Source organism: Hakea prostrata, chromosome 8, assembly GCF_041222555.1.
Source record: "Hakea prostrata isolate BN-2017 chromosome 8, UWA_Hpros_2, whole genome shotgun sequence".
NCBI classification, from domain to species: Eukaryota; Viridiplantae; Streptophyta; class Magnoliopsida; order Proteales; family Proteaceae; genus Hakea; species Hakea prostrata.
In genome coordinates, this window is record NC_142607.1 from 44,047,950 (window position 1) to 44,061,238 (window position 13,289).

At 39.9% G+C, this 13,289-nt stretch overlaps 1 protein-coding gene across 1 annotated transcript in view; it reads left to right on the plus strand.

Annotated features, from left to right (window-relative positions):
- Nucleotides 1-13,278, plus strand: part of LOC149008061 (uncharacterized) — a 32,095-nt gene extending 18,817 nt beyond the window's left edge. Inside the window, exons 3-9 of the mRNA XM_089167410.1 lie at nucleotides 4,942-5,034; nucleotides 9,088-9,270; nucleotides 9,350-9,452; nucleotides 9,530-9,715; nucleotides 10,241-11,475; nucleotides 11,646-12,067; nucleotides 12,154-13,278. Coding sequence (XP_089023536.1) covers nucleotides 4,942-5,034; nucleotides 9,088-9,270; nucleotides 9,350-9,452; nucleotides 9,530-9,715; nucleotides 10,241-11,475; nucleotides 11,646-12,067; nucleotides 12,154-12,217 — 2,286 coding nt within the window. The 3' untranslated portion in view covers nucleotides 12,218-13,278. The remainder of the gene's footprint in view (nucleotides 1-4,941; nucleotides 5,035-9,087; nucleotides 9,271-9,349; nucleotides 9,453-9,529; nucleotides 9,716-10,240; nucleotides 11,476-11,645; nucleotides 12,068-12,153) is intronic.
- The last annotated feature ends 11 nt before the right edge of the window (nucleotides 13,279-13,289 follow it).

Consider the following 13,289-nt stretch of genomic DNA (forward strand, 5'->3'; position numbering starts at 1 on the left):
TCATCCTCTGACCGTCGCGAGAGAGCGTCGGTGGCTTTGTTTTCGCTGCCCGATCGGTACAATATCTCAAAATCAAATCCCAAAAGCTTTAAGACCCACTTCTGTTGATCAGTAGACACAATGCGTTGTTCCAGCAAATGTTTCAGACTCTTTTGATCAATTCGTACTTTGAAATGTCTCCTCATCAAGTAGTGACGCCATTACTGGATAGCTAGCACAATTGCCATTAGTTCTTTCTCATAGACCGACTTGGTTTGTGCGTGAGGGGACAACACTTGGCTCCAGTAGGCAATGGGGTGGCATCTTGCATCAAAATTGCACCCAGCCCAAAACCTGAAGCATCAGTCTCCACCAAAAACTCCTTTGTGAAATCTGGCATAACCAATACTGGAACGGTTGTCATTGCTGTCTTGAGGGCGTTAAATGCCGTTGTTGCCTCTTTACTACACTGAAATGCATCTTTCCTCAGTAAGTTAGTAAGCGGAGCGGCAATCTTTCCATAATCTTGGATGAATCTGCGGTGAGTTAAACCTAAAAACCCTCGCAAGGTTTTAAGATTGGCGGGTTGGGGCCACTCCACCATGCACTTGATCTTTCGTGGATCTGCAGTAACTCCGTTTTAGATATGATGTGCCCTAAATACTCCAGTGTAGCAACCCCAAACATGCATTTTTTTCGGTTGACAACGAGGTGGTGCTGTGTGAGAAGTATAAAGGTGGTTTGCAAATGACCCACATGTTCCTGCTATACACCAAGATATCGTCAAAGAACACCAAAATAAAATTTCGCAAATGCTCTCGAAATACCTCTTTCATGAGTGATTGAAATGTGGCCGGAGCCATGGTAGAAGATCTCGCTCTCGAGAGAGATCTCGCCACCGGAATGGGGATCTCGACCATCTCGGTGAGATCTCGGTCGAGATGCCCATTTTTTGGCGTCACCCCGTGGCCCATCTCGGGGGTTTTAGGGTCCCAATTGGGTTGAAACTTGGTATTTAGCTTTTTAAGACCTTTTGCATGTTGGTGGCGGTGTCATCACCTTCCAGTCTACCCATAGTGTGAAACCGAAATGTATAGGGTGCAATGGTATACAACATGTAATATAGCCTCTCAGTATATCAAATGCATCATCTAAGTTTGGTGTCTTTTTTTGTCTTTGTTTAAATCACAATTCATAAGACAAGGATGATTGATCTCCTTGTTGTGTGGAAGGTTGTTTTGAGGGAAAATTCAGCCAAAATTCACAAAAAGGGCAAATTGAGAGTCCTGAGATCCCCCCCCCCCCCCCCCCCCCCCCCCCCCCCCCCCCCCCCCCCCCCCCCCCCCCCAACTCATCTAAAAGTTCGTCAATTGCGGGAATGGGGAACTTGTCAGGAACCGTGAGTTTATTCAAGGCACGATAATCCACGCAGAAACGCCATCTGCCATCCTTTTGAACCAACAATACTGGACTGGAGTAAGGACTCACACTAGGCCGTACCAATCCTGCTTCCTGTACCAACCTTTCGACCTCGTTTTTTTGAGAGTGTGGGTAACGATAGGGTCGAATATTAGGTGGGTTATTTTTCTCGGCTAGCCGTATCCGGTGGTCTTGCTTCCTTCTTGGTGGCAGTTCAGTTGGTTCAGCAAATAGTTGAGCAAAGTCGGTTAATAAATTTGATACTGTTGTACTCTGGTGTACCTCTATATCGTCTTTGCGTTGGGATGCTGAGGCTGCAGCCAGTAGCCATCACCGCCTACTTGAATAGAATGTAGCACACTTTTCAATGTTGTTTCCAATCGCAGCAAAGTCGGATCCCCATTTAGTTTCACGGGTCGTCCTTGCCACTCAAAGTTCATGGTTCTCAAACGCCAATTACTGCGTACCTCCCCGAGTGTCTGCAACCATTCTACGCCCAAGATTATATCAATGCTACCCAAATTGAAAGGGTAAAAATTTTGTACAAAGACCTCACCGCCCAACTGAATCGGAATCTGTCGACAGATCCCCGTACCTTTGCTAATCGTTCCATCGCCCAAAGCAACCTGAAATTTTGTTTTCTGGATTACCAATCCCAACGGCTCCACCAACTCTTGAGCGACGAAATTGTGCGTTGCACCACAATCGATCAAAACGATGACTTCACATCCATTTATCCGTCTCGTTAGTTTCAGGGTATGTGGTGAATCGATTCCCACCAAAGAAGTATGTGAGAGTTCTGTCTCAAGCACTGGCTCCATTTCGACCGTCGTATTGTCGTCATCGGTCACTCCTTCCGCTGCTGCAACTTCTGGATTATCATCGTTGTGGAGTAACAACAACCTTAGTTGCTTCAGAGGGCATCGGTGGCCTTTGGAGTATGGAGCGTCACACCTGAAACATACCCCTTTGTCCATTTTATCTTTGATTTCTTCCTGGGATAGCCATCGTGAGCGTCCTGAGTTCACCGTTGCCGCTGTGGTTGCAGGTCGAGATTGTGAAGAGGAAGACGAGGGTTCACTTCTTTGGTTTGGGCGAACCGAGCTGTTAAAGCTTTGGTTCAGTCCGGTACTGGTTCCTTTAATATTGGTGTTGGGTGGGCTGAAGTTAATAAAACGTGGGAGGCCCGGGGGGCGCCGACGTGAGGTTAAATCCCCCCCTTTGGGCGGGCGATTGAGTTGGGTTGGGGGCTGGGAAAAAAAGATTTCTTATTTTTCCCCACTTTATTTTTGTCCTCCACGTCTTGGGCCAGGTCCATTATTTGGCCCAAATTGGTGAGGCCAAATAATCGTACCTCTGCCCTCACGTCTTTGTTTAAACCAGCGAAAAACACCCCTTTCAACCATTCTTCATCTACCGCTCCGGCTGCCGCTGCTAATTTCTCAAACCCTTCTCTATATGCTGCAACTGTCCCACTTTGCTTATGATTAATCAACGCTTCTTGGGGAGTCTTCAGTTGTGCTGAGTTAAATCGATGGATCATCGATTCTTTCAAGTTTCTCCACGATGACAATGGTTGCTGCAATTCTCGGAAGCGTATCCATCCCAGTGCCGCACCTTCAAAACAAAGAGTTGCGGTTATGAGTTTCTCTACATTGCTTAGTTTGTACAAGTCAAAGTACCTCTCAGCCCATGCGATCCACCCCATCGGATCTTCCCCCATGAAAATCGGCATCTCAAGATGTCTAGGAAGGAAGTCTCTCAATTTCTCTAGTTCAATTGTTCGCTCGCTATAATCTGGAGTTCCTTCGTTTTCATTCACCTCCGGTGTTAAGGTATGCATCTCTGCTGATTTTCCTTTCAACAACACGACCCTTAATTCCTCTCTAAAATTGTCATTCTCCTTTTCTCCTTTTTCTATGTGTTGTGCCAAGAGTCCAACTTGACCTTGAATCTCTTTCACGATACTTTTCAATTCCTCTATGCTTTGCTCCATTCGGCTCTTTACCATTCCCCTGGAATCGATGGCTCTGATACCAAATTGATAAGTACCTGGTTGAGGCAACTTAACAAAGATGGAATAACTCAAGAAGATGATAATAATAATGGACCTTGAATAAAAGTTGAATAAGAAACAATACACACTATTAGTAGTAGGTGAATCCTACGACTACCCAAGAGCAATAGCTCTCACCTAAACTTCCCCAATAACTCAAAACATGTCTCTTCTACTCTTCCTTCCCCCTATTTATAGCAATTTGGTTCCTACAGTATTAATTAACAGAATCATCCCAATTCGATTAGGACTCTTCAAATCTAATCCTAATTCGAATAGGACTCTTCGAATCTAATCCTAAAAAGTAACATAAATGTAATATGACTCTTCAAATCTTCCAATCGTTTCCTTCCCTAGATTTTAGGGATTTGCTTTCCACGCTGTTGAGTGTAGACTTGTGATACAAGGGGCTTATCAGGTGTTTTTGTGACCTGAATCCAGTCTACTATTCACTTTCACCTCCAGTTCAGATTTCAGAAATCCTTGGTTGATCAAAGGTCTACTTTCTAAAGCTTCTATTGATCACTGTTAACAGGCTAGATATTGCATATCTATACTTACGAGTCACAGGCCAATTGGAGCTCTACAAGAGTTAAATATCTCATTCAATGGCAGATGCCATTACTGCTTGCTTGATGTTCTGTCATAAGTTGAAGAAGGTACTGGTTATTGAAATTGCAGATATGCTCTTCCCTTCTAAAATTGATAGTTTTTGGGTCCCAGCCTTTATTTACTTTTCATAAATACCCTCCACTTAATCAATTATTCCCGGTTTACTCCAGATTCTGTTTTCCCTTTTAAAAGAACATAACAGCTCACCTTATTAACAGAATTGCCATGACTCACTTATATTCTAATTCTTATCATTTGGGTGGGTTCGTAGCGACCCAAAACTAGGGTTTCTGAACCTGGGGTTGCATCAGAAGTAAAATAATATGTACATTGCTTAAGATTGACAACAAATATCGCTCTATATAGAGTTGAATGAAGAACAGGGTTCATGTAACCAGACAGACATAGAACAATGCTTATATGAGTTTAGCGTTCAAAGTTCCAGATCATTCTGTTTTGCTTGTGGATCCTGTATTTACATTACCATATAAACTTAGCTTCTAATGGTTGCATAATCCAGCTATGAGTGGAAAGAAATCTGTAGCTTCTCATGTCTCAGTTATACAGTTATGAACTCAAAGAAACCCCGGAATTTGCAGCCTTATATCACCTTTCAGTTCAGAATGTCTTTAGGTGTTGATGTAGTCTGTTAAGAATGGTTGCCTATATATTTGTTTGACTTCTTTTGTTTTTACTCTTAATATTTTGATGTTTCATGTGATCTCATTTTGGTGAAACTCAAGATTTTTATGAGATGTTGCTTGCATTAAGCATACTCTAATTTGGATTTGTTTAGATTTTGATAAGCGTCTTTACTTTACAGTTTTGCTCTTTTACTTAGTTTATGCTCAAGACTTCAGTGTTTCTGGTGGCAGGTTAAACTTGTCAAATGCCTTGTCCAGAACATTGTAGTAGACATCTCTTTTAATCAAGTAGGGGGGCTCTGTACGTTGTGCTTTCTTGAACAGGTATGATCCAACCGCATCCTTGAAGGTTTCAAATCTATATTTAATGGTATCCTTGTCATTGAAGGTTGATTTACTGTATAAATTGGACTAAGAAACATGGATTGAAACTTTAATGTTGCATTTTTTTTCTTCCATAGAAAAGATTTTAACAGGAAATAAACCCTACTTAATTATTTTCTTTCTCATTTATTAATTGTCTTGACATGTTGGGTGTTGGAAGCCTAGCTCCTCAAGTTCTTACTTTCCCTTTGAGAACCTTGACATCCTAACCCTAGACCTGTAGCTCTAAAGCAGCTCCTGTTATCCCCCTTCAGAGAACTCTAGAAACTCTAAACCAGTCCCTGTTACACCCTACTTGAGAAGCCCTAAAAGCCCTAAACAGAGCCCCATTCGAGTCCTTCCCCTGTAAACCCTAACCCAGAGTCCTGAATTGAGGAATTTAAGTCAGCAATCTGATATATGAACCAGTCAGAAACAGAAATGTACTTGGGAGTCCAGTTCAGTTTTAGAAATCAGAAAAACCAGACTCAGTTGAGAGTTGAATTTCAGATTCAAAATTATGTTTTAGCCTTAAACAGCAGCTTGACTCACTCCTTGCTGAAATGTCTTAACCAATCGTTGTTACACCCCACCCAAGAAACCCTGATCAGAGCCCAATTCAAGTCCCCTGTAAATCCCAACTCTAAGGTTCTGTTTGGCATGATTTTCATTTTTGATTTTTACCTAATCAGAACTTAAACTCATTTTGGATCGAAATATGAAAAACGTTCGGTAACCAATAGGTGAAATAGATTTTTTTTAACTAAAAAACATGTTTGGCATATCCTTCTGCAAAATAATTTTTATAGGCGTTAAAACTCATATTAAAAGGTTTACCAAAAAAAAAAACTCATATTAAAAGTAAAACAATTTTGCTTTGTAGTAGTTCTTATACCATGGTGAAACTGAGCCCTTCCTAGCTACTAATGCCTAGTCATAGTGGCATGTTGAGAGGCCATTGGACAGGGGATGCTGCTGGAAGGTCCAAAATTTTCACACAATGTTTAAGAACCAGAAGTTTCTGAAGTGATACTTGGTACCATGTAGCACCATGTGACTAGGGCTAAGAATTTAAGTTTCCAATTCTTTTCATATGTTTTGGTGTATTGACCAAGGTATAAAGCATCGATATCAAGTATTGTGTCAATCACGTGATTTTAAGAGAGGTATTGTCTTGTATCGAGTATTGTATTACAGTGATCAATATATTGTGTTGCAATCCAATATGTGTCATTTGAAAAGAAAAAAGGAGACATATTGATATGTATCATAATGACTATATCCAATATGAATATGCATCAGTTAGTATTATATGGCATCAAGGGATTTTCTGAACCATGATTTTGACCTCCAATATTAATGGGTTTCATAGTCAGTATTATTTTCCATTGAAGTCCAGTAGGTCAACCAAGGTAAAGGAAAAGGTCTAATAGGTTAATTGAATATGGTACAAAGTAGCCATGGGATTAATAAATTCTTTTAGTAACCAAGGGATACTGACCTGCTAACATGCCACATCATTCATCAATGTGGAAGGTGGAGTTTGATCAGAAGGGAACAGAAGCATAGATCAGCAGTGATCATCTTGGTGTGTCAACATGTAAGATCCAACACTTGGTTGACCACTAGCATTTCTTCATAAAATCTGGAGGAGTTAACCTTAAAGAAAGGATGGATGCTCGCACCTCCTTTTAAACAACAACAGCCTCTTCCTGCTGTCCATTTTTTATTCATTCAGGGCACTCCATGGTTGCTCATTTCTCAAACCAGAACAACTATGATGTTAAGGAAGATAAGGGAAAACCACCTGAGCAGACCTCTTGTTATTAAGATAAAAAACGAAGCCTTTAATTCCACTGAGTCTCCTTCGATATAACTGAACTCCTTCATAATCTAAACTGACTGACTTCCACTTGACGAATCCATCTTGCTCATCATCCTTTTGACGAATCTTTCTCCCTCTCTTCATCTTTTCCTCTCACCATCCTCTTCGACAATCTAAAAAATGCAGGCTTAACGATCTTGATCTTCCAAAATGTTGGAGTTTCTGCAGGAAAACATAACTCTGACTTAATAAAATCATCAGATTCTAATCTGTGTTTGAAGAAAAAAGGAAAACCGAGATCCTGTAATTGATGCAGACGCTTGCATTCGAGCTTATGAATCAGCCGATATTCTCCAATAAACAAAGTTGATGGCAACGTTGAAAATCCTTGCAGAGAGGAAATCACAAACATATTTTGAGAGTGGAGAGATGGAGCTTCTACAAAATCAGGAAGAAATGAAGATTTCATCTTTCATTCATGAAAGTGTGGACAGAACTGACTGGTGAGTCGGTGACGATGATGGAATGGTAGGGAGTAAATTTGGTATAAAAGATTGTGCATTACCATTTTAACCTCACTTTATTCAGATTAAAAGCACATGCGTTTTAAAACAGCCGCAAAAACAAGTGAAATTCATTTTCATAGAAAAATTAAAAACAGGACTTCTATTTTCAGTTTTTGTGTTTTTTCAACCCTTTATAAATAGAAACAGGTCATATAAATTGTACCAAACACTACCAGTTATGTTTATTTGGGAAACAATAAAAAAGAAAAACTATATCAAAGACTGCCTGAGTCCTGAATTGAGGAATTCAAGCCAGCAATCTGATATACAAACAACTCAGAGACGGAAATCTTCTAGGGAGTTCAGTTCACTTCTAGAAATCAGAAACAGAGGACTTAATTGAGAGTTCAATTTCAGATTCAGAATTCTGTTTTAGCCCTAAACAGCAGCCTGACTCAGTCCCTGCCAAAACCTCTTAAACCCTACTTTATCTTACTGATATTCATCTAAGGATCTTGGCTTTCTGGCGCTCATTCACTTGAGGCTACATCACCTTTCTTTAGTAACATATTTGTTTATCTTATTTAAAAATAATGTTATATTTAATTATAGCTAAAATAAACATAACAGATTATTGCATACATAAAGCTTTCTAGATATTATAGTATCAAGATGATGACAAATCTTATGTGAAAATTTCCTCAATCCCTCCTTCCTTTATAAACAAATTTTTTTTTAATCTTATTTAAATAAAGTAATGTTATATTTAATTATATACTAAAATTAAAATGAGTAACAGACTAATGCATATGGAAGGTTTCCAAAGTCTTCCCGGATATTTATAAAAGGGCTTAGCTGGCCATGAAATGCCTTGGATCGCCTAGCTTTGACAACTGTGTTTAAATGGTGTATAACCTGTAGGTTCTAAATTATGTATGCCTGCAGAAACCAAAATATTCAGTCTGTTTTAACCAAAACATGCAACTTCTTCAATTATGTCAGTTTCACTAAAACTTGTGGGTTCTGGGTTCTTCAGCCTTTTAATTGATCACTGGTTATACTAGGCTGGTTGAAATGTTTTTCTGATGTCCTCCCTCCTCTTGTTGTTCTCATTTCCTTTTCTTCTTTTTATAATCCTTGCCTTTATTGATAGTTTATTTGTTGTAGGGATTTGTAGTATTCTGCTTACTTCTCCATGCCTCATTTGCAATTAATAATTCAATTGTTTCTCACTGTGAACTGTTTTCTTTGTTCCACCGGTATCTATTGCAGTTTTATTATTGCTTAAATTTCTACAGAACTCTCTTAGTCATTTGTTCAGTTTTTTTACTTAATTATCCTCTAACATATCATACCTCTTCATTCATCTTGTGTCTTTACTCTTTAGTAGTTCATTTTTTTTTAACAAAATGACTATGAGTTTCCTCCCACCCCTTTTTTTGGGTTATTTAAACTCTTTTCTAACCCTGTTGTTATCTGATTGCGTTTATTAGATTAATTTCTACTATATATGAAAAAAAACATGATTTCAGTCTGTTTGAACAAGTCTGGTTGTAGATCTTTTTATTCATATTCCAGATTCTGATTACTGGATATTCCTGGGGACACATTGAGTATAAAGGCTGTAACATCTTTACTGTCTTACTTTGTGGTATTGATGTTATTTGTGTGGGCTTTTTGCAGGTTGATCATCTTATTGGCAAAGACCATCTCTTTAAACGTAGTATTATATTAATAAAAGCTTGGTGTTATTATGAGAGCCGCATTCTTGGTGCTCATCATGGTCTAATTTCTACATATGCTCTAGAAACATTGGTCTTATATATCTTCCATCTATTTCATGCTTCTTTAAATGGGCCCCTAGCGGTGAGTACATAATGGGATTAAAAGTTATTATACCTGCACAATGACAAGATTAGCAGTCTAAACCTGTTACCTTTTATAGGTTCTATACAGATTTTTGGACTACTTCAGCAAATTTGATTGGGATAACTACTGTATCAGTTTAAATGGTCCGGTCTGTATATCCACCCTCCCAGAAATAGTGGGTAAGATATTTCTTTCTCTGTACAAAGCTAGACAGATGCACTTGTTCATGTCCTGATTTCTGTATGTGACTTCGCAGCTGAGACACCTGGTAATGGTGGGGCTGACTTGTTTCTTAGTAAAGAATTTCTAAAGAGATGTGTGGATTCGTTCTCGGTTCCACCAAGAGGATTTGAAGCCAACCAAAGGGCATTTCCTCAGAAGCATCTTAACATCATTGACCCGTTGAAAGAAAATAACAACCTTGGACGTAGTGTCAGCAAAGGTATGATGTGCTGGAACAGAACGTGTGGTTATTTTTCTGAAGGTTGCTTGTGCTGACTTTCTGTGGCAATACTTGGTTCATTCCAATTACTGGTTACAATGGTTAATGCTTCTGCCAAGGATTTTATGGTGATTCTGAGCCTACTGAAAGTAACCTATGTTCCAATTAGAAAATGAAAAATCTTTTATTGCAATATAATAGATACATAAAATCTTCAGTCTTTTCACAGAAAAATAATTGCCTTCTTCAGTTCTCTTATTATTGCTTCTCTTGTATTTCTTTTTCCACTTGCCTTCTAAATTAATATTGTTTGAATGGCAAAAAAATTGTTTTTGTGATTAAATGAAAAATAGAATTTTCGGACTGTAGAAACACGTGAGAAAGATCAAGGTACTAGCTTGGCAAATGAGTTGACTTCAAGTAGACTCCAAATTTTCCTCTTTTGTCTCACGTATGTACATTGATGTCAGTTTTTGGATGTGGCACTTCTGTTTGTTAACAGACTTTGTTCTCCTGTTCTTGCAGGCAATTTCTTTCGTATACGCAGTGCATTCACATATGGGGCCCGAAAGCTTGGTCGGATCCTCCTCCTACCTGGAGAAAGAATAGAAGATGAACTCAACAAGTTTTTCATGAACACCTTGGATAGGCATGGGAGTGGACAGAGGCCAGATGTGCAGGATTCTGTCCCAGCTTTTGATGCTAATGGGCCTGGTCTTGCATGCTCGAAGTCAGCTATAGAAAAAGGCAGAGAAGATAGGATAATTTCAGATGTACCATATGTTAGTTCCATCAGGTCAGTCGGAGAATCTAGAATTGATCATCTGGGATCTGTTTCTGAGGGATTCACTCGCATGAAGATATCAGAGATGGAAACGTATCCTGGAAAGCAATTTGCAAATGAGCCACAAGGATACTCTACCAAAAAGGCTTCCTCTCCAACTATATTGGATTCAGGTGCTTCTGCATCTGGAAATTCTGTTTCAGGTTATCATCTTGCTGGAGATGCAAAAGATCTTTCTTCCTCCGGTATCGATGGTTTCAAAAACACTGAGACCACTAAATCAACAACTCCAAGTACAGAGGCTGGGACCACACCATCTGGAAAAGCACATCATGCGCCTCATCTCTATTTCTCCCACTTATCTCCAAAATCTGGGAAGTCTGGAGATGAAAATTCTGAACAAAGAAAGCTGTCTAATTCTTCTATATCTGAGGTGCCTTCTCAGCAACCTTGTCTTCCTGATGAGGAGAGTGGCATAACTTTACGGCCAGATTCGGAGGGGACCGAGCTGATCGCCAGTACTTCAAGCTATATGTCAAGTAATTATGAGGATCCCACTTATGTGCGCTCAGCAAATGGTGTTCAATTTGTGAATTCAGGTGCTTCTCCAATGGAAGATTTCACGGACACTGCTGGAACTGCTGTACGCCCTGAAGTTCAGGGCTTCTTGGCAGACCTTGATGGTGACATCGAGAGTCACCTCAGTAGTCTTCAATATGGTCGGTATTGCCTGGAGTATCCCTTCTGTGGTCCTGTTGTGCAGTTTCCACCACAATTATCTTCTCAGTTCCAGAATAAGCATTTACGGGAACCCCTTTATCAGTCTGTACCCTTTAAACGTAACATGTATCCTCATCCTAATGCCAATGGTAATGTCCCAGGACCACCATTCTACCCTTCCATGGTGCCCAGTGGTTCTTTTGGTGCAGAAGAAATGCCTAAGACACGGGGAACTGGCACATATTTCCCCATCATGGTATATTCACTCCAAGCTCTTGGGTATTTTGGGTTTTGATTTTGTTGAAATTAATGTGATGCTGCAATGTATCAATATTTGGTTCATTTTGGAGCCTGTGTTTCTCGTTGAACTGTCCATATGAGGGGGGTTAGATTGTCTCAAAATGCTCGTGCTTTTAAATTTTGCAGAACCATCGATTGTACAAGGACAGGACAACCCCCATGCCCATGTGGAGGGGAAAGAATCTAGCTCCAGTGTCCCATGCTCAGTTGCAAAGATCAGTTCGTAACAATGACCGGGGTGCAACACTGCCGGACACAGAGCAGTTGCCTGTACAAGTCCCGGTTTTTTCTGGCCATGTGAAGCCTGGATCACAGGAATTCATTCAGCCAGGTCGCCCCCCCATGAAAGGGTTCTATGCCAATGGGTTTGCACCACCTTCTGAGAAGCTTGAATTTGGGTCCTTGGGGCATCTACCATTGGGTGCACGCTCGCCAGATGCAAGCAGGCAGCCAGATCCTGGCTCTCCAAATTCTCAGGTCTCAACGTCAGGCCTTCAATCACCTAGAGTGCAGAGATTGAGACAGTCATCGAGTATGAATCAGGAAAGGTATGTGAATTGTTTTACCTGGGAATTCTTTTGGCACTCTTAACATATGCTGGATTATGTTTGAATTATCTACTTTGTATCTGCAGGGATGCAGCACAACGGTCATACCATCTGAAGGACAATGATGATTTCCCCCCTTTGACCATTTAAGAGCAGCTAGAAGGGAATGATTTATGTATAGATAGAAAGGGATGAAAAGACAGAGAGAATCAGTAAATGCTAACAAAAAACAGGACGAAGCTTGAACTTTAGCATGGTTGGCTCCGTAACTGGGCGGATTCAAAGTTTCAGAAAAGGAGTTCTTCATTTTTAGTTTTATTAAATTTGTGTGGTGAAAAAAGTAAAAAAGAAAATCATCAGTGTACATTCTTCTGATTCTTTTTCTTTGGTCTTCATCTATTTGCTTTCTGCTTAGATTATACCCAAGCATACTCTTTAGTTATGCGTTTTACCTGACCCTCACTTTTTTCTCCTCTCACCCTTGTTGGGTGATATACCAATTAGCTTGGTTGTTGTTATTTATGTTTAGAGAGAATGTACTTCTTTTAGATGCTTATAGTGGTTTTTGGCAGCAAAATATGAAGGAAATTTCTGGTTTTTCACCAGAAATGTGTATCCAGCATCTCAGGCAAGGCACTGTTTACGTTTTTCATTTTTATTTTCTTTCCTGTTCTTAAGAGTTCTAATTATTATTCTTCCTCCTGGAAGCAAGTTCTTGCAGCTACTGCAATGTCTCTCCAGGTCTCTTGGACTTGCCAATCTTACTTGCTAACGTGGTATGTGGAATTGGCAACATGGCTTGAGGCATATTTGATTCTGTGTTACGTATGAGTAATCACATTTGGCAGCAATGGTATGAATGGTGTGCTATAGCTTTTCTCCATTTTGTTGTGTTTGGTTGATGGAAAGGTGAGGTGACTGCTGTTGTTTCCCTTGGAAGTGAGTGGTGGATACTAATCTATTCATGTGATTATGGCAAGATGATATAGTAGTCAGCAATTTAGCATCCAAACTTGGTTTCGATCTCTTACATGCTTATGATGATTGCAATAACAGTAACTGAAAAATACCCATGGTGTTCATGTTTGCTCATTAGTTTTCTTTTGGATCTTTTGCTTCCCCCGTGGTGAAGGAAGTGGTTTTTCCATTTTCTTTTTCCCTAGAAGTGGTTTTTTCCCCTTCCTTTCCCCCCAAAGGTTCTTTGCTGTTCTTTACTGAGTTT